The sequence below is a fragment of the Ailuropoda melanoleuca genome, chromosome X (assembly GCF_002007445.2).
Source record: "Ailuropoda melanoleuca isolate Jingjing chromosome X, ASM200744v2, whole genome shotgun sequence".
Taxonomy (NCBI): domain Eukaryota; kingdom Metazoa; phylum Chordata; class Mammalia; order Carnivora; family Ursidae; genus Ailuropoda; species Ailuropoda melanoleuca.
In genome coordinates, this window is record NC_048238.1 from 110,998,944 (window position 1) to 111,023,855 (window position 24,912).

At 56.1% G+C, this 24,912-nt stretch overlaps 2 protein-coding genes across 9 annotated transcripts in view; one reads left to right on the forward strand and one right to left on the reverse strand.

The window, feature by feature from the left end:
* BCAP31 (B cell receptor associated protein 31) overlaps window positions 1-6,885 on the reverse strand; it is a 31,230-nt gene extending 24,345 nt beyond the window's left edge. Inside the window, exons 1-3 of one of the 7 annotated variants that reach the window (XM_019809773.2) lie at window positions 6,546-6,878; window positions 3,313-3,448; window positions 1,692-1,792 (exon numbers count right to left, since the gene is read on the reverse strand). In XM_019809773.2, coding sequence (XP_019665332.1) covers window positions 1,692-1,792; window positions 3,313-3,404 — 193 coding nt within the window. In that variant the 5' untranslated portion in view covers window positions 3,405-3,448; window positions 6,546-6,878. Of the gene's footprint in view, window positions 1-1,691; window positions 1,793-3,312; window positions 3,449-4,367; window positions 4,595-4,644; window positions 4,667-6,545 lie in introns of those variants that run through there. The other 6 variants (XM_011237075.3, XM_011237076.3, XM_034649936.1 and 3 more) reach the window with 6 other exon arrangements.
* On the forward strand, window positions 5,000-24,342 carry ABCD1 (ATP binding cassette subfamily D member 1). Of its 2 annotated transcripts, XM_002929081.4 has the most exons (10): window positions 5,001-6,281; window positions 8,990-9,170; window positions 14,769-14,911; window positions 14,995-15,163; window positions 15,728-15,822; window positions 18,685-18,830; window positions 19,228-19,373; window positions 21,503-21,587; window positions 21,854-21,979; window positions 22,119-24,342. In XM_002929081.4, exons 1-10 carry the CDS (start codon window positions 5,382-5,384, stop codon window positions 22,327-22,329), a joined length of 2,202 nt encoding a protein of 733 aa, XP_002929127.1. In that variant the 5' UTR covers window positions 5,001-5,381; the 3' UTR covers window positions 22,330-24,342. The 2 variants fall into 2 exon arrangements, with proteins under 2 accessions (XP_019665330.1, XP_002929127.1); XM_019809771.2 differs by lacking the exons at window positions 21,503-21,587; window positions 21,854-21,979; window positions 22,119-24,342 and adding an exon at window positions 20,316-20,496 and having other exon boundaries at window positions 5,000-6,281.
* Window positions 24,343-24,912: the final 570 nt, after the last annotated feature.

Consider the following 24,912-nt stretch of genomic DNA (forward strand, 5'->3'; position numbering starts at 1 on the left):
GACCTCTCTAGATTATACTTCTCACTGTTAGGGTAGGAAGCAGCCAGTCATCAAAGCCGAGGTCTCTGTAGAACTTCCAAACACTTCCCTGACCTCAAAAAAAAAATGGCACCTCTGCTAACTCCTGGGTTCTGCAGAGAGCCTCCCTGGCCCATTGGCTACACTAGGAACAGAGAGCTCATGGGGCAAGGTACAGAGGGGCAAGGCCCTGAGACAGCACCCCAGCACAGTCCCTCCCCACCCCAATTCTTGCCCCTACCCTACACCCAGAAGCAAAAGCACACATACTCCATTATAAACCTCTAAAGCCTGGTTTTTTGTTTTTTTTTTTTTTAAAGATTTTATTTATTTATTTATTTGACAGAGATAGAGACAGCCAGCGAGAGAGGGAACACAAGCAGGAGGAGTGGGAGAGGAAGAAGTAGGCTCACAGCAGAGGAGCCTGATGTGGGGCTCGATCCCATAACGCCGGGATCACGCCCTGAGCCGAAGGCAGATGCTTAACCACTGTGCCACCCAGGCGCCCCTAAAGCCTGGTTTTTTAATGCCCAAAGGATGACACACATATTTCCTACCCCCTCCAGGCTCAGAGACCGGTGACGGAAGGAACCCTGATTGGAAAGAGCTACTTCTTGGGGCCTTGCCAAGTATTTCAAGAACAGCACAGTATGTATATGTGGGCAGCTGGTACCCACCCTACAGTTGGGAAAGGGTAGGCCGCACCTGGCCTGTTCAGAGGAAGTCCTGCCTAAACACATCCCATCAGGTGCCAAGACATTAGGAAGGAAAAATGCCTAACGCTGCAGCTAGTGGATGGTGCCGTGCACACTGCCCCCGAACTATGGCCCTCTGGCCCCCCAGCCACTGCCACATTTCTGCTGGAGACTCGGGAGAGAGGAGTGCTCTGAGCCTAAGCAGGCATCAACATCTTGGAGATAGGACCACTGTCTGCAGCAGAACCCAGCCAATACTGAGAGAGACACTGACCACTTAGCACAGCACACATTTAACAGCCAGATGAAAGCTATATTGATTCTTCCGGTCTCCAGTCACACCACCACCACCACATCACAAAATGCTTGCCTTCCATCTTAGTATCATAAGGCCCCAGGCCCCAACCCTGAGCATGCCCTGGGACCCCCTTATCTTCCAAGACCCGTTGGTGTGCACCTCAACACGGTGTTTATAGAACTTCACAGCTAGAAGGACCCAGAAGACCTGAAGCCTGACGCAGATCCAGAGAGCTCTGGGATACACTGCCAGACCTCTCAGTCCCCCCTATACTACAGGACACAGCAACTTCCTACCCAGCCCTGCTCTTTAACTAACCATTTGGTCACTCAGTCCCTTATTCACAGACTGTCTACGTGACTGAAGAGCAGTGCTGCTTAAATCAAGATCAACATGGACCAGTCAGTTCCTCTTGGTTTCAGTTCTGGAATGATGTGAGGAGCCAGCCCAGGAAAAGTGAAGTGGTCATCACAGGGTGCATAAAGGCTGCTGGTCAAAGTAAAGGCCCGGGCCAGCAGTCAGCAGCACTCTGTTTAGGGACAGAGACACTGAAAGGGTCTGTCTCTGAGAAGCGCAACCTCTAGGCTATACGTGAAACATGGCACAGGGCTTTGCAGCAGAGGCCATGCCATGGCAAAGGGTCTGGGGCACATAGCTGCCCTCAGCCATGGCTCACTCACCAATGACCAGCAGCACAAGGATGACAATGAGGACTACAAAGAAGGTGTTGCCATAAGTCACTACCAACTCCACCAGGCGGGACTTGAAAATCTTCTGCCATCTGTGAAGAAGATAAAAAGGCTGAAGAAAGAAACATCTACTTGGGACCCAGGGCCCTGAGAACAGAAAGCCAGTCTTGCACTCTTTTCCAATGGCCGAATATCCTGAACAGACTCAGCCTCAAGTGCCTGCAGTTCTCCAATTTATGTCATCTGTTCAAGAGTGTGGGGGGGGGGGGGGGGTGTGACACACACGCTTGTCCACATGCAGAAGTTCTAAAAAAACCACACTCTTAAAAACGCTAATAGTCTCTGAGGAGGGAAACAAAAACATTCTTTTTTATTATTATTCAAGGATAATTAACACACAGCCTACTACTAGTTCCAGGGGCACGGAAACAGAAAACTTTTCATCGCATTCCTCTATGTAATGTTCAAAATGCTCGCCACATACACATTATTTCTTTAAACGGTTTCTCCACATGACCCATATGGATTCATCTAGACCCCCACCACCCTGGATTATTACGGAGCAGACCCAAGACTTCCCTTCATTTCCTTCCATAAATACTTCAGGATGTAACTGTCAGTAGAGAGCCTTTGGGAATGGTTAATGCAATCACAATGCTATCACCAGGCCTCAGGAAAATGAACAAGAATCCCTCGTTATCAGAGCCAGAGTCCCAAAGTCCAATTGTTGCAATTTCTTTTAACACTTGGTTCGTTTGAATCTGAACCCACAAGGTTCTGTCTGTGCATTTAGTTGATAAGTAGTTTCAACCTCTCCTTGCCCTCTTCTGTTTTCTTTCCCAATCCACTTTTTGCAGAAACCAGGTTGTCTGTCCTACAAAGCTGCCCAGGTTGCAGCTCTGTCTCTACATTTCCTCTGAATGGAATGAAGCGTGAAGAGATTCAGATCTGGCTTTCGGCAAGAGTATTTCTTGGACAATATCGTATACTTCCTATTTTATCATATCAAAGATCTATATTTCTATTTAAAAAGTTTTTAAAAAATACCTATGAAGATTTAGCCTTATTTATAATTTTCCAATTAAAATCAGAATGTGTTCATATATTATGTGTAATTAAAAATTAATTTCCAATTAACTTTGAACAGATCCTCTGTTCATTAAAGGGAATATGGCTTCACCTCTCACAGGCTGAGTATGCAATGCCAGCGGGACTGGTTGGGAGGACAGAAGCCACCAAGTCAGCTACAACATGACCCCATGGTGCAAGTCTTCCAGATGCCATATTGCCATCCCCTGAACCCTAGGCACCCAAAGGAAGGCAGAGGGCAGCATTCCCAGAAACATAACTAGAGATAAGTCTTCTCCCTCTTGGAGCATTCTGAACGCCAGAAGGCAGCGTGCACAGCAAAGGAATTCAAAAAGATGTGACAAAGCAAAACTGTGTGGAAGGCTGGCAATAGTAAACACAACCCCTGCCACCTCAACCCCAGACAGGTTCTACCTGTTTCCAGATGGCCCCAATTCCAGGGTCTTACCAACTTTGCATGCACAAGCTATGGGGCTCAGCAACAATCACCCTTTTGCTTGCCTGCTTGCTCCACAGGCCCTACCTTTTGGGAGAAATGAAGGGAATGCAGAGAAGTAGCACAGCAAAGACCTCTGCATAGAGGAAGGTGGCGACTGCAGTCCACTGCAGGCTCATCGTGTTGCTAGAAGGTTTCCAACAGTGAGATGTGAGCTTGTTTCCTGACAGGACACAAAAGGGACAGAAGCCATTGTGAGAGCTGGGCAACCACTCTTTACCCTCTACCCCAGCACTCTACTCCAGTCTTTTTAAGCCACTGGCTGAAACTGGGCTCAACTCAGCAGGGATACTTGGCCAACAGTGCTCAAAGGCCTGACAAACTCCCGTTTGCCAGGACAGAGTTACTTGCAGCCTTCCAGTACGTGCATTAAGAGCCACCTTTCTGGCGAATTCCTTTCCCGACTGAGTTCAGCAAACTCCTTATGCCTGCTTAGCTGGGAAAGCGTTAATAAAGACTATAGAGACAGGAGAAAATTCTCGACATCCATCATGCCCACTCCCTTCCCAGTCGGCCCCGGGGCGACAGTGTTTCAGTAACGCACTTTCTCCAAGAGCCGTGGCGCCCCCCACACCCCTCTCCCAGGAAAACCAGGAGGCCCTTCCTTCCCAAGCCTTTCCAAAGGAGCCGAGAGAAAACCTGCAGCCTCCCTCCGGGGCAAGAGCAAGGGTTAAAAAAAGCCTTCCGACGCCGCCCCGTCTGCCTCCGATGCGGTGGGAGAACTCAGGGTACCTCCGAAAGCCCACAAGAGCGACTCCTACCGGGCGGGAGTCGGGGCCAAGAGCAAATGCGGGTGTCGAGTAAGTACCTCATGGCCCCACCTAGAGAAAGTTCTAGAAAAAGCGGTCTTTTCGGAAGCGGGAGCCCCTCCTGACAGCCCTGGTCGGCCACAGCCGCCCACCCGGCTCGAGGGCTCCGTGCGGCCCCTAGACGTGGCCCTAGCCCGCCACGCCTTCCTTGAGCCCCACCCTAGCGGCCCCTTCCGAGGGGCTTCAGCCCCGCCGCTAGCCCCCGCGGCCGGCCCTCACGCCCCTGGAGCCCAACTCCAGCCACCGCCCCGACTTCCCTCAGCCCAGCCCTACCCCCGTACTCCCGGCTCGGCCCTCTGCCCCGGGCACTCTCCGCACTAGCAGCCGCTGCCCCCACTCGAAGGCCCGGACAACCTGGGCGGCCCCAGAGCCCAGCCGAGCACGCAAGCACGCTCACCGAGCTTCCCACAGCCAACGCACACACGCCGCTGCCGCCGCCACCAAACGCTCCCACCGCAGCCCTGGCCCCGCCCCTTCCCCCACGGCCGGAAACCGGAAGCACCCGCCACACCCTGCCCCCCCCGCTCCCCCACCCCCGCTCCAACCGCACCCAGGCCCCGGCGACTCCGCCCACGGACGTTTTCGCCCCGCCCCCGAGCCCAGGCTCCAAAGGCCCAGGACAGGAGGTGAAGAGGCGGCTCGAGGTTGGGCGACGCGCCTCGGGCGCGCTGATAGGAGGGGCGGGGCCTTGGCGGGAAAGCCAGGGCCCGCTTCTCTTGCCCGCGCGGTCCTCCCACGTCTCTGTGGTCCGGGGAAGGGGCGGGGCCCAGTCGTGGGGAGAGAACGGGGTGGGGCTCGCCGCACCCGGGCTCCGCCTCCCGCCCCTCCTCCGCCTCCTCCCCTTCCCCCCGACTCGCCCCTGGGGAGGGGTGGGTGGCGGAGTCACTGTCGGCTTCAGCCGGGCTGCGGAGCGGACGGACGCGCCTGGTGCCCCGGGGAGGGGCGCCACCAAGAGAGGAGGAGGCGGAGAAGGAGGTGGAGAGGAAGAGACGCCCTCTCTGCTGACACCCTCCCCACCCCGAGGCTCTGACCCCAGGGGCTAGGGACCTGACAAGTTTCTCCACCTTGGCTGCCTGAAGAGGCCGCTACCCTGGAGAGCCCTGAGCCCACCGCACCAGGGGCCCCAGCACCGCCCCGGTGGCCTAACGCGACAGTCTCAGGGACCACTGCAAGGTTTCCAGTTGCCTAGACAAGGAGCTGGGGGTCAGAGCAACAACCCTTCCAGCCACCTGCCTCGACTTCTGCCTCAGGCACCAGTCCCAGCCCTGTGCATCCAACCCAGGTGACATGCCGGTACTCTCCACCCCCCGGTCCTCCCGGGTGACCACGCTGAAGCGCACAGCTCTGGTCCTGGCCCTCACAGCCTATGGAGCCCACAAAATCTACCCTTTGGTGCGGCAATACCTGGCTGCGACCAGGGGCCCTCAGGTACCAGCAGGGGAGGCCACGCAGGAGATCTCTGGGGCCACAGCGGCTAAGGCTAGCGTGAACCGGGTGTTCTTACAGCGGCTCTTGGGGCTCCTGCGGCTGCTCTTCCCCAGGACCCTGTGCCGGGAAACGGGGCTGCTGGCGCTGCACTCGGCCTCCCTGGTGAGCCGGACTTTCCTGTCAGTATATGTGGCCCGCCTGGACGGTCGGCTGGCCCGCTGCATCGTGCGCAAGGACCCACAGGCCTTCGGCTGGCAGCTCCTGCAGTGGCTCCTCATCGCTCTCCCTGCCACCTTCATCAACAGTGCCATCCGGTACCTAGAGGGTCAGCTGGCCCTGTCTTTCCGCAGCCGTCTAGTGGCCCATGCCTACAGCCTTTACTTCTCCCAGCAGACCTACTACAGAGTCAGCAACATGGATGGGCGGCTTCGCAACCCTGACCAGTCCCTGACGGAGGACGTGGTGGCCTTTGCTGCCTCCGTGGCCCACCTCTACTCCAACCTCACCAAGCCGCTCCTGGATGTTGCCGTGACCGCCTACACCCTGCTTCGAGCAGCCCGCTCCCGTGGGGCCGGCACAGCCTGGCCCTCGGCCATCGCTGGCCTCGTTGTGTTCCTCACAGCCAACGTGCTGCGAGCCTTCTCACCCAAGTTTGGCGAGCTGGTGGCAGAGGAGGCGCGGAGGAAGGGAGAGCTGCGCTACATGCACTCTCGAGTGGTGGCCAACTCAGAAGAGATCGCCTTCTATGGGGGCCACGAGGTGGGGCAGGTCGGGGTACTGGGCACAGAAGAAAGCTTGTGGCTGGGAGGCCAGGGGGCAGGCAGCCATGGACAGCACGGAAAGCCCAGGTCTGGCTGGGGCTAATGGCAGGGGTGTGGGGAGGTCACAGAAGATGAAAAGGCTGGGGATGGCAGGGCCTGGGAGAGCCCAGACATAGGCTCAGAAATGGAGAAGCAGGAAGGCTGGGTGGGGACCGCCCTGGGCCGGTTGCCGGCTCGCTCCAGGCCACTTCTGCTTTCTCACCCTCTCCGTGTGGTTGTCCTGGCCCTGGAGCTGTAGATCCGAGCGGTTTCAGATGGTAGAGCCCTGTGCTTGCTCCACTCCTACAGCCAGCCAGGAGGCGGCTCCTGATATCTGAAAGCAGGGGCAGTGGGACACGGCCTGCTGCCTGGCCCCTCCTAGGCTCCCCCGGGCCCTTTGAAGGCCGGCATCTGGCCAAGCTGGTGGGCCAGGCAGGCTGGCATTATGGGCGTGACTCAGCCCAAGCGGGGGTTAACGAGCAGCACCCAGCGCGGCGGCCACAGCGGTGGCAGTGCTAGGTACTTGGGGTCAAAGCCTCCCCCGCCTGAGCCCACAGGACAGCCTGGCTACCGGCTCAGCTGCCTCCCCAGGCCCCGGGGGCCGGGGATGCCTGGCCCAGGCCGCCACCGCGGCAGGACGCACTTCCTGCCCCCCCCCAGCGGCCACCCTCCCCACCCCCCCGCATGGCCGCCCTTCCGCCTGGGTTCCAGGCGCGCAGCTCCCCAGCGGGCCAGGCCTGCCGGGAGCCTGGCGCTGGGAAAGGTTACTCCAGGCCAATGGCTCCCTTTATCTCGACTCAGCCCCTCCCCTTCCTCGTGCCTGGGGTTGCAGCTGCCTCCGGCCCTGCTCTCTGTGACTCCGGTTTCGGTTCCTGAGGGCTTCTCAAGGGAGGGGCACAGTGCTATCCACCTCCTGAAGGCTTGTGTGTCCTCTCTTTGTCAGGTGGCCTCTTGTCCCCAGACCTCGTCTCATTGGCTGCACATTGGGCAGAGGCTGTGATTTAAAAAAAAAAAAAGGCTTGTCCCTAAACTCTGCAGAGGGGGCATCCCGGGTGTAGGCCGGGCTCCAGATTGGGAGAAAATGCCTGGTCTGCAGCCACAACCCATCTCCTCTCCCACACGCCGGACTGCAGGGCCTTGGCAGGCAGCCACAGCCTTGGGTGAGGGCTTGGCACGTTACCCGCAGCTACATTGTCAGCCCCGGCTGGCACTTGTGCCAGCTCCCAGCACGAGCCTGGATTGCCAGGGTGCTCAGAGGAGGCGTGCTCTCTTCAGGAACCAGGGGTGGACTCAATGCAGAGCCAATCAATGTGCCAGACCTGGATGGTGGGGGCAGGAGGGCCACGGTGTATGTCCACAGCCTGTGCCTTTTGACCTCGGCTAAAGGTCTGGAAAGCGGTGTGGGGTGATGGGCCCTCGTGGGTGGGTGTATTGCCTACACTGTGCAGGCCTGTGGCTCGCCCCAGTTCCACCAGCCGGCGTCCCTGTGGACACTGGCCCAGGCTCCATTCAGCAGGTTAGGGCAGAGGTGACCGGCTGGCTGGAGGGCAGACAACACAGTGTTGTGTTCTCATTGAGATCTCACTGAGGAGGCTGATTTAGATTTTATTCGTGCGCGCACATATACATACAAACTCTTCCTGGCTTGAGAACAAGGTAAACCTTTCTTAGTAGGTCAGAGCTTCATTTATGAGAATCTGGTTCTCTCCTAGTGGCTCTGCTAGGATGGTCCAAATTGCACACCTCTTGCTACCTCCAAGTGGTGTGAGCTCGGGCAGGTCCCTTCGCCTCTTGGGCTTTGGCGCCCCCTGTACCGTGGAAGTGACAGTACACATACTGTCGCATGTGATGAGGGTCAAGCGGAGAGTCAGGTGTGAAAGTACTTGGCAAAGGAGATGGTGCCAGGCTGGGCAGCTGTGCTGAGCTGGGGGTGGTAGGAAGGGCTGGGGCACGCCCCCCGCCCCCCCTCCCCGTAACTAGCCAAGAAACCCACAATCTAATGGCCACCTTGCCATGACCCAGTTGCTGACATCTCTGGTGTGCCTTCATTCCCTTTGCCGTCCCCCTCTCCAGACCGTGCAGGAGCCCCTTTCCCCAGCTGTCCGCAGTCTGAGACCACAGGTGGTGTGGCCTGTGCGGGAATGGGGGGAAAGGGCAGGTTTCTGTGGGAGAGTGCGGTGTAGGGTCCTCATCCAGGGGAACCTTGGGGAGGCTGGGGAGGTGGGGCCAAAGTAGAGATTCTGGAACCAAGTTACTCAAAACCAAGTATTGCCTTTGCTTTCCTGTGCTGCCCTTTGCTTAGTTCAGGCTAGCAACCCTCCGCAGTTGCCCAAAGATGTCCCGAAGCTGCGCAGGGCAAAGAGAGGGGCACGGTAAGTGTCCCAACTAGAGAGGTAGTGGCAAGAAGGGATGGGAATGGGCCTCGGGAGGTGGGGGTGGTGAGTCCCCTCTTCATCGCGACTGTCCCCTGGTACTAGGACATCAGGCAGTCCCAAAGTTTGAGAACTGGCCCCTGTCAATATGGCCCAGTTGTAACCCCCAGCCCTTGACCTCGTCCTGGCCATCAAATGACATAGCGTGTGTGAGCCGCGCTTGGAGACTCTTGCAGCCCCCGCAGTAGTCACCACGAGGCCCCTTGGTCTTGCTCTGTCGCCCTCGCCCCTGCAGGTGGAGCTAGCCCTGCTGCAGCACTCCTACCAGGACCTGGCCTCACAGATTAACCTCATCCTGTTGGAGCGCCTGTGGTACATCATGCTGGAGCAGTTCCTCATGAAGTATGTGTGGAGCGCCTCGGGCCTGCTCATGGTGGCCGTGCCCATCATCACCGCCACCGGCTACTCAGAGTCAGGTGAGAGCCATGGCCGCCAAGGGGGCGGGGGCGGGGACCCTCTCTTGTCCTCCTGGGTTACCGAGTGCTGTAGGCTTGGGCGGCCCTGGTGTTGGGCTGACCTGCCTGCCTCTTCTGCTAGGGCCGTGAGGCCCTTAGCTGATCTCCTGAGCTCAGCAAATGTCACAGTCTCCTAGAGCTCCTGGTTGCCCTCTGCTCGGCATGTGTCTTCCCTTGACAGCATCTCACACTCCTCGGTACCATTCAGCTGAGCCTGGGGACTAGGAGCCAGGAAGCCCCTGTGTCCCTTCCTCAGACACACGCACCCTTGCCCACCCCGTCCTGGCCTTGGTTCCCTGCGACCTGGGACTGGGAGGATGGGAAAATAGCTTCAGCTCCTTCATCGCCTGGGCCTTGGCTTTCCTGTGCCTAAACAACAGCTCTGGTAGGTTGCAGCAGGTAGAGACCTTGGCCCTAAGGCCTGGGGTGGGGGTGAGTGGAGACCAGAAAGCCCACCTTGCCTGTCACTTGAGCTAGTGGGACATAGGATTCCCATTTCGGCCCCCTACTGGCAGTCTTTTCGTGGTCGCCCTCTGCAAGGTTAACACGCACACTTGTGAAGAGTCCCTGTTAATCAGTAGCTCCTCCTCCACCTAGCCTTTAGAACATTCTAACTCAGGGACCAGCGATGCTGATGTTGGATGGACCTTAGCGTCAAGTTTGCTTTCCTGCTCTTTTTATGCCTGGCTATTGCTTTATCAGGTCGCTGTGTGTTTAAATTCACCCGTCTGGTTACCAGTTTTTTTGCTCACGGGTCATTTTCCACAGCCCAGTTACTTTCTTCCAGATAGGTATCTTCTAGAAGTTCTTTCTGGAAGGCTTTCGTCATGGGAACTTTGAGATTATTTTGTCGTCTGAAACATCTTTATTTTACTCCTTTCCCAAACTAAAGTTTAGTGGGAGTCAGGTGAACAATTACTTCCTCTCAGCTGTTGACACTATCCCATTGTCTCTGTTGGACAATCTGTTATCAGCTTCAGTGCCCCCCCTCCCCGTGGCCTGCATTGTCTCTCTGGTTAGACTTTCTTCTCTGGCGTCCTGCAGTTTTCCTATGAAGTGTTTACCTGTAGGTTTCTGTTTGTCCTGCTTGAGATTTGTTGTATGGCCTTCATATATTCAGATTTTTTCCATCATTCTGGAAAATTCTCAGCTGTTATCTTTTCAAATATTGCCTCGGTTTTGTCCTTTTACTCTTTTCTTCTCACTCTCCCCTTTGGAATTCTTCACCAGTTGGCCGTCTCTCACCCAGCACCGTGCTGAATTCGGGGCGATCTCCGCAGATCTTTTATGCTCTCTCGTCCATCAGTTTTCTCTTCAGCTTCATCTGATTTGAAATTTTTTTAAAATTTCAGTGACTATTTCTACAAGTTCTTTTTATTTTTTTTACTATTTCTGTAAGTTCTATTTGCTTCTCTTTTGCACAGAAATGTGAAAACAGACATTTTTCTTTTCAAATAGGAATTTTAAACTGTTTTCGTGAGTGTCTGATTTTCTCATCTTTTGGACTGCTCCTTTTTATGCTCCATGGTCTCTAGCCAAATATTTGATTATCAGAATTCTTTATCTTCCATCTGCTGCTCTTCATTCATGGTGGATTGTTTCCCTGTGGGTTTTGCAACGAGGCTTCCCGGGAACCCTGAGTGGCTCAACTGGAGGGGTCATTCCCCAGCACAGTGTGTATTCGCTTTTGTTTGGGCCACGTATGTCCACCCAGTTAATTAACCACTTGGAGGCCATTTTACCTTAGCTTCTCAGCTGGAGGAAGAGGGGTTCCTGAACTTGGAGGCGGTATTGATTTGAACTCCAGACACATAATTACAGATTGTTAAAGGAGACCTTTGGTTTAGTGCACCTAGAGCCCCAGCTGCACAAGAGAAACTTCCCTTTCTTCTCCCGTGTCTGGAGATTTCACAGGAGTACCTGGTTGCTAGCTTCTCTTTGTGCTCCTGGAAATTTCCTTTGCTTTCCTTGGAGCACAGTTCTGCTTGAGAAGGTGTTACACTTTGGGGCACCTGACTGGCTCAGTTGGTGGAGCGCGAGACTCTTGATCTCCAGGTCATGAGTTGGAGCCCCATGCTGGGTGTCAAGCTTACTTAAAAAAATAAAATATATTTTAAAAAATAAAAAAATTAAAGGTGTTATACTTTATGCAAAATTTGGTAGTAAGAGGGTTTTATTTTTTTTTAAGATTTTATTTATTGATTTGAGAGAGAGAGAGGGAGAGCGCGTGCACACAAGCAGGGCGAGCAGCAGTCCCCCCGCTGAGCAAGGAGCCCCCGATGCCAGGGAGCCGAATGTGGGACTCGATCCCAGGAGCCTGGGATCATGACCCAAGCCGAAGGCAGATGCCTTACTGACTAAGCCACCCAGGGGCCCAGTAAGAGGGTTTTCAATTGCATATAAAGAGAGAGAGCCTGACTTGTTTCAGAGCTGAAGTCTCTCTGATTCTCTCCCTATTTGTGTCTCTACCTTGGGACTTCTGTACCCTCCGCTGTCCTTCTCTGGGTGGCCCCCAAGGGAAAGGATCTCACTGGAGGGGGATTATTACTTTCCACCTGGAAGGCCTTACATAAAGGGTGGCCTTGATTTAGGCACAGGTGACAGACCCAGTCAGCATCCCTGGCCTGGAGCATGGGAATCCACCCACGAGGAAACCTACCTGTGATTTCTGTGAGGAAGTGCCTGCAGCTACTCTCCTCTCTAACTGGCCTTGGGGCCCATCTAGTCCCCGAGGCCTCTCCTGTGAAAGCCTAGGCCTTTCTGGAACCTCTGCTACACCAGACTGTTTGGGCAATTCAAAGAAGCATGAGCTCTAGTCCCTGGCCACGTGGCCCTTTATAGTGAGTTACCTGTGAAACTGTGAAACACTCCTGCCCCCTTTGCTCACTCGACTTTTGTCTCACTGGCCTCCGTGTTATCCCCCTGAAGCACTGCTTCTGCCCCCAGGCCTTTGCAAGTGCTGCCAGCTCTGCTGGGAACGCTCTTTCCTCCCACAAGACCGCCGCCCCTGCCATCCCCTTCCCCTTCCCGAAGCCGAACATCCTGTCTACTTTACTTCTCTATATAGTTCATTGTCACTCTGCCGCTTTCGGCTGTGTGTGCTCAATGGAGGCAGGGATTTTTGTCTGTTTTGTCCTTGCTGTGTCCCCAGTACCCGGTGGCTAGTGAGGGCTCTGGGTGCTTCGAGGAGAATGAGAGCCCTGGGGACCTATGGGATGAGGCAGACACTTACCAGTTGGGGAAAATTTAGATACCTTTGCGCTTCTGGCCTGCTGGAGCTGCAAGGCTGGAAGGCCCAGAAGAAGAATTGCCTTGTGGTGGACAGCTGCCTGGTGTCCTGCCGCAGGGCCCTGGTCTTAGCTGCCTGAGTCTCTGAGGGAACCTACAGAAGGCAGTCAATTCTGTCTCTAGGGAGGTGCCAGCTGTTGCCAGGATGCCCCCAGCAACTGAAAACCCTTTCCCTTTGTGTACAGTCACTCTCCGGCTTTTAGGACATCTGGGGAGGACAGCTTATGTTCCCCCTGCCTTTGGGGGGCTATGTCCCTGTGGGCACAGTGGGAAGGCAAGCCCAGGACCATAAACTGTCAGGATTTACCGCCCCCCACCCCTGGTTCTGTTCCCTGGATTCCTGGGCCAGGCCCAAGAAAAGGTAATGCAAGGCAGTCAGACCATCCATCCCATGCGTTTTCCACCCAGTACTGCCCTGGAGGCCATCTGCCCTGAGCTGGCTTCCTGTCCCTTCCCACCCCTGCCATCATATCCCTAAAGCTTTCACTTTGAATTGACAGATGCCTCTGGATAGAGTCCTTGGGCCCTTCACAGGACCTTCCTTCCTACCACTTTGGCCCCAGGAGCCTCAGCTTCCCCTGGATACCCCAGTGGGCATTGCTCACTCTCCCACACCTTAAGACCCTCAGAGTCAGCCACCCCCTCGCTCCCCATCACCATTTCCAGAACATTCTTTGTGGGAAAGCCCTGTTCCTGGGAGCTCTAAGAGTCAAGGGAGTCAAAACCACTGACAGAAGTTGATTGAAGTGAGCAACCGCAGGGTCTAGACTGAAACAGAAAAGCAAGTCAAGACAGAAACAGGCTCCCAGGAAGAAAAAGGGGCGTCAACCAAGGCCGTTCTCAGAGAGGCCACAGAATACAGTGTCGAGGGACGGGATGAGGGAGAAATGGGGATAGCAGTGGAGGTCCAAAACGGACATTCGTGTTGAAAGACTCGGGGGTACAGCATCTCTGGGCATTGGACCGTCATCAGTGTAAGATAGAGAGCAAGGGCAGTTTAGGAGAAAGGAGCTGCTTGTGCCAAAAAAAAAAAAGCCAAATCCCTAATGGTTCGTTTTCTTATCCAGATTATTGAGATGTAATTAACATACCATACAGCCTTTTAAAGTGTACAATTAAGTGGTTTTTAATATATTGACAAAATTATGCAACCATCACCACTAAGTCCAAAACATCATCTTCACCCCAAAAAGAAACCCTGGACTCATTAGCAGTCACTCCCTCCCCAGCACTTCCCAGCTCCCAGCACCTGCTTATCTTTCTGTTGCTGTGGATCGGCCTCTCGGGGACAGTTCATATGAATGGAATCACATGATCTGTGGCCTTTGGTGTCGGCCTTCTTTCACTCAGCGTCACGCATTCAAGGTTCACCCATGTTGTACGATGAATTGGCACATCACCACCGTTGACGGCCAAATAATACTGCACTATGTACACGTGCCGCAGTTTCTTTATCCATCCGTCCACTGATGGACATTTGGGTTGTTTACACCTTTTGATGATTATGAATGGTGTTGCCATGATCGTTTGTGTCCAAGTGTTTATGTGAACGTGTATTTTTTGTTTCTCATGGATGCATTCTCAGGGAATGGAATTACTGGGGCCCATGGTAACTCTGTTGAACTTTTTGAGGAACTGGCAGACTGGTTTCCACGTGGGCTGCTCCATTTTACAGCCCCACCAGCCATCCTAGTGGATGTGAAGCAATATATGATTGTGGTTTGATTTACGTTTCTCTGATGACTAATAGCATTGAGCGTCTTTTCCTGTGCTTATTGGCCGTCTGGAGATCTAGGAAATACAGTAGAATCGTCTGTTCCGATCCTTTGCCCATGGTTTCATTGGGTTCTCTTGGTTGTTTTTACATATTCTGGATACGAGACCCTTATCGGGTATGTGATTTGCAGATGTTTTCTCCTAGTCTGTAGGTTGTCTTTTCGCTTTTTGGATGGTTCCCTTGGATGCCCGAAAAGTTTTAATTTTGGTGAAGCTCATTTATCTGTTTTTCTTCTGTTGCCTGTGATTTTGGCGTAATATTTAAGGAGCCATGCATAATCCTAGCTCACAAAGACTTATGGCCAGTTTCTTGTAAGAGTTTTATAGTCTTAGCTCTTACATGAGTTAGCTTTTGTAGGTGGTGTGAAGTAAGGGTCATTCTTTTGCAAGCGGATACTCAGTTGTCCCAGCACCATCTGCTGGAGAGACTTGTCTTTCCCCTAGTGAGTCCATTTTGATTTTCCCCGGTCCCCTCCTTTCTGCTATGCTCTGTAGACTCAGAGGCAGTGAAGAAGGCGGCCTTGGAGATGAAGGAGGAAGAGCTCGTGAGCGAGCGCACAGAGGCCTTCACTATTGCCCGCAACCTCCTCACGGCTGCCGCGGATGCCATCGAGCGGATCATGTCATCCTACAAGGAGGTACCCCAGCCCAGCGCTGCCCCCCACCGCGCCTCCCCTCCCCACCGCTGGCAGCATCTGAACCAGGGCCACCCTCCCCGCAGGTGACAGAGCTGGCCGGCTACACAGCCCGAGTACACGAGATGTTCCAGGTATTCGAAGATGTCCAGCACTGCCGTTTCAAGAGGCCCGGGGAGCTGGAGGATGCTCAGGCAGGGCCTGGGGCTGTGGCGAGGTCTGGTGTCCGTGTAGAAGGGCTCCTGCAGATCCGAGGTAAGGGCACCCTTCCCACAGACACCCCCATCCAGAGGGCAGGATCTTTGAGCTGTGCCCCAGGGAGGCCCCTGCAGCCTTCTTTCCCACAGCAGTAGCTGCTAGCCAACCCCCTCACTTGCCAGTGCCTTCCCAGGGCTCTGGCTGACATTTCTCTCAATTTCTGTTTGCAAAAGATGCAGTCCCTGAGTAGAGGGGACCACTCTCCCATGTGGGCAGCAAGAGAAAGTTCAAGACCACAGCAGGGGACAGGGTACTGTGGAAGAGGGGCCCAAGTGTCAAAGCCTCCATTAAAGTAGTGCCAGGAGCCGAGGGTTTTACCGAGCAAGGGTGGACTCCATGTCTCAGGTTCCAGAAGCCAGAGAATTGATGTTGCCCCTCCCCTGCCCAGAGCACAGCACCAGACACTTTTTGGGAATAGGCTCATGGAAGACCCATCATATTCCCAAGGGGCCCCGGACCACACACTGGTGTGCTGTTGGGGGGGGAGGGCACGTGGAATCCACCAGAAGGCAGAAGGGGTGCTCCTGCTCCCTCTATTCCTTCATTGCATTCTCTCTCCAGGCCAAGTGGTAGATGTGGAACAGGGAATTATTTGTGAGAACATCCCCATCATCACGCCCACGGGAGAGGTGGTGGTGGCCAGCCTCAATATCAGGGTAGGTCAAGTGGGGGATTGGGGGGGTTGTTGCTTGACCCAGGAGTGCTGGCTGGGCTGGTCTGAGCTACAGGACCCTGGGCTTGGCCTTCTGCATCTGCAGGCCCCAACCCTTGGTATCTAGCCTCCTGGGCCTGCGTGCGTTGTCATTCCCCAGATCCACTTGGCAGATGGGCTAAGGTCCAGGTGAAATGCCAACGTGTCTCTGACTGTTGGTTCTGTCACAGTAGAGTCATAAAAGTGACTAGAGATTACCAAGGGTGGCCAAGGGGCACCCAAGGGCTCCTAGCCCTGGCCCCATCATTGCCACCTCCCACCCCCATCCCCAAGAAGCCCAGGACTTGGGGACTCGGGTTCAACTCCAACTATGGGGTAGTAGATTCCTCCAGTGACCTGGGCTTAGGGTCCCACCCATCTGCTTCAAGAAGCCCCCACTGTAGGTGTGTGCTGGGTCCAGCCTGGCCCACTGGGAGGGCTCTCAGCCACTACAGAGGCTGTCTCGGGAAAGGAAGCCCTGGTGGCCAACCCCCACCAGTCACCTGTGTCCCTACCCAGAGCTTCGGACAGGGTCAAGGAATGATGGAATGACAGAGAGGCCTGTGGGGGCGGGGTCAGTGTCAGAAGCCAGAAGGAGTCATTCATTCATCCCTGGGCTGGGCGCTGGGAACCAGAGGTAAGTTGGAGGGGCACTGCCCTCAGGAAGGCCCCACACTGGGTCCCCTAAAGTATTGCAAAGGTCCCCAGTCAGCTGCCCAGCATCCTGTGGGGGCCACAGGAAGGGTGGTCCCATCCCTGAGGTGAGTAGAGATCACCTGAAGCTTCACCCAGGAGCCTCAGGGTAGCTGGGCAGGATGAGGAAGAAGGGCTCCCCCAGCAGGCGGGCAGAGGAAAGGCAGTGAAGTGGCCGGAGCAAGCAGCTGAGGGACCCTGGGGCCGGGTCCCGGAGGGGCCTTGTGTGCCTGGCTGCAGAGCTGGGTCACTTGGAGCCGTGACTGGGCAGGGAGTAACTGGGAAGAGGCGAGTGGAGGGTCAGTGTCTGGTGGTGCCAGTGGAGGCTCCTTTCCTCTGTGCTGGGAGGGGCCCTGAGAGCCAGTTGGAGGCCAGGCACATCTCGTTACCCCAAGCAGCACGGGACAGTGGTGTGATCCCCGTTGCCCCTGGCCATGGTCACTCTTGGGGTGTGGCAGGGAGCCACCAATGGCTGGTTAATCCAAGGCGAACGATTTCCCTGCAGGCCCTGTGGCAGCCAAGTAGGCAAAGACCAGGGGCCCTGGCTCGCCAGGGCACAGCTGGTGAGGGAGCAAGGCCAGGTGAGGAGGGGTGACTGGGACAGAAGAGCAGGGGTGGGAGGCGAGGCCGAAGCCAGGCTCTGGTTCTGGGAGATGTTGGGGAAGACAGGGGAGCGGTTTCCAGTCATGATCGACTAGGTGGTGGGGCAAGAAGGTTGGCAGAAGAGGGAGAGGCACAGGGAAGGGGACCAGGGAGGCTGCCGGGGTGCTGACTGGCAGAGAGCCAGGACTGACATACTGGCCCTTGCACATCAATCATGGAGGAGGGAGGCCCAATCCCCCCTGCCCCCCGAGAGGGCCTCTAGAGTCTAACAAAGGACCACAAAGTGAGGGGCTCAAACAGCAGAAGTGGCTTCTCTCCTGGTGTTCAGGGAACTGCGGGAGAGTCTGCTCCAGGCCTCTCCCAGTTTGGGTGCTTTACTGGCCATCAGTGGTGTTCCTGGGCTTGCAGAAGCCTCATGTCAATCTTGGCCTTCTCTCCCTGTGTACATGTCTCTGTGTCCAAATGACCCCCCCTTGTTTTTTAAAAGACTTTATTTATTTGACAGAGAGAGAGACAGCAAGAGAGGGAACACCAGCAGGGGGAGTAGGAGAGGGAGAAGCAGGCTTCCCGCCGAGCAGGGAGCCCGATGCGGGGAGCCTGATGCGGGGCTCGATCCCAGGACTCTGGGATCATGACCTGAGCCGAAGGCAGATGCTTAACTGACTGAGGCATCCAGGTGCCCCCAAATGACCCCTTTTGATCAGGACACCAGTCACATTGGATTAAGGGCCCACCGCACTCCAGGATGACCTCCTCTAAATTTAACTAAGTACATTTGCAAAGACTATTTTTCCTAATAAGGTCACATTCTGAGGTCTTGGGGGTGAGGACTCGAACACGCATCTGGTAGGGGGGACCGCTCAATCCATAACGCCGCCTCACTCAGGCGTCGTGGGGACTGCACAGTAGTGTCACTGAGAGTGGAACTGAACATGGTGATGGGGGGGCTGTGCCCCAAGTGCCCTGCCGCCTGACCCCCTCCTGCCTGCACAGTCCCCCCAAGCTCATCTGGCCTTTTTCCTACAGCAGGCATTTCCATAAGACCAGCGGGCACCATGTAATCTGCTCACTGAGGAGCCTGAGGCCCAGCGCCCTAGTACCTGTGGGGACAGCGAGAGGCCCACGGGGACAGGAGGACTGGCTGGGCATTAGGAACAGACAGAGTTGGGGGTTTGTACTGTCCGCCTCAAACTCAAAAGAAAGCACCTTTCCTGAGACAATTCCTCAAGGGAGAGCAACTCTGCTGGGGAAGCGGAGACGCTGGGAGTCCTAGTGAGGTGGGACGGCAGGGGAGAGAGGGTGACATTGGCTTTCTGGGGTCTTCGTCGTGCTGGCCCCATGCTCTCTGGTGTTTGGTTAGGGCTCTGGATGCTAGACCTCATCCTTCAGGCCCTGCTGTCCCTTACCAAGAGACCAAGAGTGGCCTACCTACCGGCCCGAGTGTGGACCCAAGTGTGGGCCACAGTCGAGAGGAGGGAGGTCCACGCAGCCCCCCCACCAGGTCCCACTGCTGCCATCATCGCCCCCACAGGTGGAAGAGGGCATGCACCTGCTTATCACAGGCCCCAACGGCTGCGGCAAGAGCTCTCTCTTCCGGATCCTGGGCGGCCTGTGGCCCACGTACGGCGGCGTGCTGTACAAGCCCCCCCCGCGGCGCATGTTCTACATCCCTCAGAGGTGAGGGGGCGGAGCCCGGGGAGTCAGGAGAGGATAGCGAGATTCTGCCCCCCGGAGTCCGAGGGGTGGCAGTGCCTCCACCTGCCCTCCGGCCGTGGCCCTGCTCACCGAGCAGCCTCGTAGCCGTGACGTGTGTGCGCACATGTGGTGTATGGTGTGGGTGTGTGTTGCACATGTGTGAGCGTGCCTGATGTGTGCACACGCACTTGTGCATGTGGGAGGGGGGCGTGTGCACAGTGTGTGGTGTGCGTGCAGGGGGCTTGTGGTGGGGATCTGCGGGCTTCGAGTTGGCCCTGCCCCCGGCAGCCAGGGCCCGTGACAGAGCCTGCTCAGGCACAGGGCATCGGCAGGGAAGCAGGGCCTGGCCTGCCCTTCCTGACACGTGGCGTTCCTGCAGGCCCTACATGTCCGTGGGCTCCTTGCGGGACCAGGTGATCTACCCAGACTCCGTGGAGGACATGAGAAGGAAAGGCTACTCGGAGCAGCACCTGGAAGCCATTCTGGACATCGTGCACCTGAACCACATCCTGCAGCGGGAAGGAGGTAGGGAAGACGTGGCCCATCTCACCCGTCAGCGCCGGGAGGGGAGCCATCGGTCAATTGCCCTTTGTCCCAAGACTCAGCTGGGGCACCTGCTGGCACCCCTGCCCCTGCCTCCCTCTTGGCCCCTGAGGGATGAAGATAATCCCGACATCCAGAAGTCCAAAGTGCTAGGTGCCCTGGAAAGCCCCACCCATCAGGGGAGCCCTGAGCTCACTAGGCAAGGGAGGCCAGGCACAGCAGAAGACATCCAGTGGGGGTGCTCACTTCCGGCCTCGGACACCCTCTCCAGGCTCTGGGGCTCAGTAGCAGGGACGGCCCTGTGGGCCAGGTGAGGAGAGCCCAGGCTTTCCCTGACAGTGAAGGAAGCTTTTGGAAGGCTCTAAGCAGGGAAGTGACAGGTCGGCGTCACATTTTAGCAAGGGGACAGACCCTGGGCGTGAGCAGGGCCGCTGGGGAAAGGGTGAACCCGGGGTGTATGTACGGAGGGCCTCTAGCGTGGGAGGCAGCACAGAGCCAGAGGGGGTACTTGGTTGGAGCCTAGGAGGTGACATCCCCTGGGAAGGACACTGTAGGACTGGAGGGAAGGCTGGTAGCAAGAGAAGGCGTTGGTCAGGGGCTTATCAGGTTTGTCTGCAAATGCCCGCTGTGCCCAGAGTGGGGGAGGAGGGGAGAGCAGCTCAGCTGCAGGGGGGGGGAACAAGGTGGGGCTGGAGTCAATTTTTTTAGTGAAATCTGAAAAGCAGGGTTCAACTTCCTGCCTCCATCACTTAGGGGGAGCTTGACCAGCCACCCTGCACCTGGGAGTGCACCCGTCCTCCTGTCTTCCAGGACACCCCTAAGTGCCCTGGGCCCCTGGGTCCTACCATCACAGCATATTAGCATTGAGTTCAGCTGGGAATAACAGAACCCCCTCCCCCCAACAGTGGCTCAAATCATTTACAGGTTTATCTTACTGTGACATAAAAGTCCTGAGGAAAGCAGACCACAGTTGACAGAGGCAGCCCAGCTCTGTGAAGGCCCCTCAGGTCGCTCAGCTATATGTGACCTCCATTCCCAAAGTCACTTCGTGATCTAAGATGACTGCTCTGCGTATCACATCACATCCCAGGCCATGGAATGGAGAAAGTGAGGAAGGGGTGAAGGGGCAAGGGTACCTGCCATCTGTCTTTTAAAGAAAGTTCCAGAAGCTGACACGTGTGGAACACACTTATACACACATTGGCCAGAGTTCAGTTCCATGGTCCATACACCTCACCTCAAAGCAAGCTACGGAGTAGTCTTTTTTGTGGGTGACCACGTGCCTTGACAAAACTTCTGGTCCCACGGGAAGACAGAGCAGAGGTAGGACACACCGAGTCGTTTCTGCTCAGACTTGCTGAGGCAGTGGCACCAGGCAATGACACAAGCACCCAGGCCCTACAGGTGAGAAGCCTTCTGGAGAGGCTCTGCCATGACCATCTGCTGCCCACGTATGGAAGCATTGGCTGGCTCTCTGTTAGCACTTTCTTAGGTCCTGTAGGCGCCTGCTGGGGCTGCCGCAACAAGGTACCAGAGTGGCTCAAGCAACAGAAATGTCTTGTGTCCCCGTTCTGGAGGCGGGAAGTGCAAGAGCCAGGAGTTGGCAGGGTCGGTCCCTTCTGAGGGCCACGAGGGAAGGAGCTGCCCCAGGCCTGTCTCCTTGGCGTGTAGATGGCAGCCTTCTCCCTGTGTCTTCACGTGGCCTTCCCTGTGCGCGTCTGTTTCCAGTTTTGCCCTTGACGTAAGGACCCGGGTCCTGTTGGATTGGGGCCCACCCTCGTGACCTCGTGATAACTGCCCCTCTCTAAAGGCCGTGTCTCCAAATAAAGTCACGTTCTGAGGCCCTAGGGCCTAGGATGCCCACATACCTTTTTTTGGAGGGGACACAATTCTGCTCGCAAGTCTTTTTTGACTATTAAAGTATCATCTCCAGATAGATAAGCATCCAGGGCATGTAGACCCTGGGGCCAGCCTTCTCCAAAGTCACATATGCCCCATATCCCACTTTCACCAGTCTCTTCGGCCCCTCCCGCTGCCCCTGGGTCTGGGCCCTGTGCAGGTGCAGCCCTGCCCTTGCCGAAGTGAACAGAAGCCCCTTGTCCCTTGCCTAGGTTGGGAGGCCGTGTGCGACTGGAAGGATGTGCTGTCGGGGGGTGAGAAGCAGAGAATCGGCATGGCCCGCATGTTCTACCACAGGTGAGCCAGGCTGGCAGGCAGCGGGCGGGCTCCCGCAAGCACTGAGCCAGCAGCAGAGACAAAAGGGCAGCCTGGGTGTTCCCAGGGGACTGACTAGGACAGCCAGGTGCCCTGCGGCCATTAGGAGGCCTCACCCCAGCCTGGGCCCAGCCACAAGAAGCAGAATCAGTACGGAGATCGGGGTTCCCACAGTGGGGGCGGGGTGGTACAGGCCAAGGCTTCTGCGAAGGAGGGTCCACAGCCTAGTGCATTTGCCCACCCCCAAGGCCCAAGTACGCCCTCCTGGATGAGTGCACCAGCGCTGTGAGCATCGACGTGGAAGGCAAGATCTTCCAGGCGGCCAAGGATGCTGGCATTGCCCTGCTTTCCATCACCCACCGGCCCTCCCTCTGGTAGGTGCCTGCCCTTCCCACATGGAGTTGAGAGGACGGAGCACCCTGCCTGCTTGGCGGCCGGGGAGGGGGCAGTGCTGCTGTCAGACGCCCGGCAAGTGTCTCCCGCTGAACAGCTCCTGTCCCTCTCCTGGCCTAGGAAGTACCACACGCACTTGCTGCAGTTCGATGGGGAGGGTGGCTGGAAGTTCGAGAAGCTAGACTCCGCCGCTCGCCTGAGCCTGACTGAGGAGAAGCAGCGGCTTGAGCAGCAGCTGGCGGGCATTCCCAAGATGCAGCGGCGCCTCCAGGAGCTCTGCCAGATCCTGGGCCAAGGCTCCGGGGTCCTCCAGGGTGCTGCTCCCCCCTGAGCCCTGGGATCACGTGAAGGCGACAGCAGCACTTGCCCACCCACCCCCACACCCAGCCCTGCCACAGGCCTACCTTGCATGCCTTTCCTTCCCAGGCCTCCTGGCCGCAGGCCTGCCCTGCCTAGAGGACTGCCAACAAAACCACATGCCTGTCCCTGGGCCCCCTTCCCTGGGTGGGGCAGGTGGTCCTTTCTTCTCTTCCAGGAGCGGGAAGGGGTGGGGGTGAGCCCCCAGCCCACCGCCAGCCAGTCTGTGTGGAGTCTTGCGTGTGGGGAGCCCCGCTCTCCTGACGCTGCAGTCCCTCTTATTCCCTCATCTTCAGTCCCTTGGAGACCCTACGGGCCATCCATGGCTACCGCCCAAATGGCCCACCGAGGCTCCCATCCCACGGGACACCCTTCCTGCCGTAGAAACAGCCAAACAGGACCCACAGCCAGACAGGGCCCCTTGCGTGCACCCCTTCTCCCTGCCAGTAGTCTCCAAGAGCCCGCGGGAGGAAGGATTTCTTAGCGAGCGATAGTAAGAATGTAGCCCCTGACCTTCTTGGCCCCTAGCCTTCTTTCCTTCTACAAGCTAACTTATTGGATTCCTGTTTGGAGCCATCTCAATTGCCAACACGAGCACCCTGCCAGCAGGGAAGGCGGCCTGGGCCATGGTCCTCCCACAGGTGACCTAGCCCTTGAGCCAGCCCCCAGCCGCCTGTTGCCCCACCAGCCTACACTGCCAGCCACCTCCGTGGGGTGGGGGGGGTACAGGCCCACTGAAGGGGGAAACAGGTGCTGGGGCTGCCGGGCATGAGAGCACCTGTGTGCCCAACTCAGTGCCAAAGAGGGGTCAGCCAGGGGAGCCGTGTCTGCAAAGCCAGCCGCCACCTAAGAGGGAAACCCCCACCACAGCCACCGCATGTGCCTTTCTAGGTCCTCAGCCCTCTGGCTGGGGAGCATCCCTCAATCCCTCAGTAAACGCCTTCCCCGGAAGGTGCAGTCCTGCCTCCTGGCCTCTTTGTCTGGCAGGGCTTGGGGGGGATGGGGAGGGGCATCAGGTTGCCTGCCCCCACCCAAAGACAGTTCAGCGTATTCTCCAGCTGACATGGTGGGGAGGTAGATTTAACAACATCTCACAAAAATACTGGCTAAGCGCAAATAGGACTTTGGACCAATCCCAGGGCCAGTGCTGGGGTGGAGAGGAGGGGGTTGATGCCAGTCTCTCATGCAATGAGAGCTTCCAGAGAGACACTGGGAAAAGCAGCGAGCTGTGAAGTGGGCTGAGGAGTGGCCACAGAGGATGAGTCCCGACCCTGTGGGGTAAAGAGGAACAGGGAAGAAGCAGTTCTAGACCTTCTGCGAAGAGGGATCACTTGCACAAAAGCCCAGAGGTGAACCAGGAGCAAGACACAGGATGTCAGCATAGTGCGGAGGGCAGAGGAAGGGAGGTACCGGGGCCATGCCAAGGAGCCCGGACTGACTGCGGAGGCAGCAATGGAAACAACGTGCAGTTATGCCTGTGGCAGGCAGTGGGGGGTGTGGTTTGGAGGCTCCTTGTCCACGGGACCCAGCACTTCAGTCCTGGGCTTGAACCCAAGAAAATTGAAAACAGGTGTTCAATCAAAACCTTAGACGTGAATGTTCGTAGTAGGGCTGTTGGTGATCATCAAAAAGCGAAAACAATCCAGAAGTCCATCAACATGAATGGATAAACCAAGTGCGGTCTCTCTATACAATGGAATGCTATTTGGCTAAAACGAGAATGAGGTTCTGACCCCGGCTGCAATGTGGATGAACTGTAAGAACGTGACGCTGAGTGAGAGAAGCCAGACACTGAAGACCACATACTGTGTGATTTCACTGGTAGGAAACGTCCAGAAGAGGCAAATCTATAGAGACACAAAGCAGATGAGTTGTTGCCAGGGGCTGGGTTTCCTTTTGGGGAGATGTTCTGGAACTGTAGCGGTGATAGTTACACAACATTATGGCTGTAATAAATATCACCAGATTGTGCCCTTTAAACGGTTAATTTGATGTTATGTGAATTTCACCTCAAAAAATAGATCTATAGATAGTAGATGACAGGTACATTGATTGAGTGAGCGAGTGATGATAGCTAGATGATACATGATTGATAGATAATAGATGATATAGAAAGAGAGATGATAGGTGATAGAGGTGGAGCAGCCCAGGCAAGGTGTCTGAGGCTCGAAATCCCAGGCGTATTAGAGAAAGACTAGAAGAAAGTCGGGAGGTGGGGGGGCGGGTTCAGATTCTGGGGGGAGTGGAGATGGGTGTCAAGGTGACCCTTGGGCTCTGGCTTAGGTGGCCAGGTGGGCAATGGCACCCTTGGCTGGAGGAGGGGCAGCTGGTGGTTGAAGATAGAAGGAGACAAGCTAAGGAGGAGGTGCCTGGCATTTCATCTGGGGGATGGGAAGTAGCCTACATTTTACTTGAATTTGGGGGTTAGGATTTGTTCTTGATCCCAGGAGAGGTGTCAAATTCAGAGGGCTAGGAACTGTTTCTCCTTTTCTTCCCAAGATTGTTGAAGTTGTCCCTACCTGATGATAAATCCTTTTTTTTTTTTTTTTGACTTGCA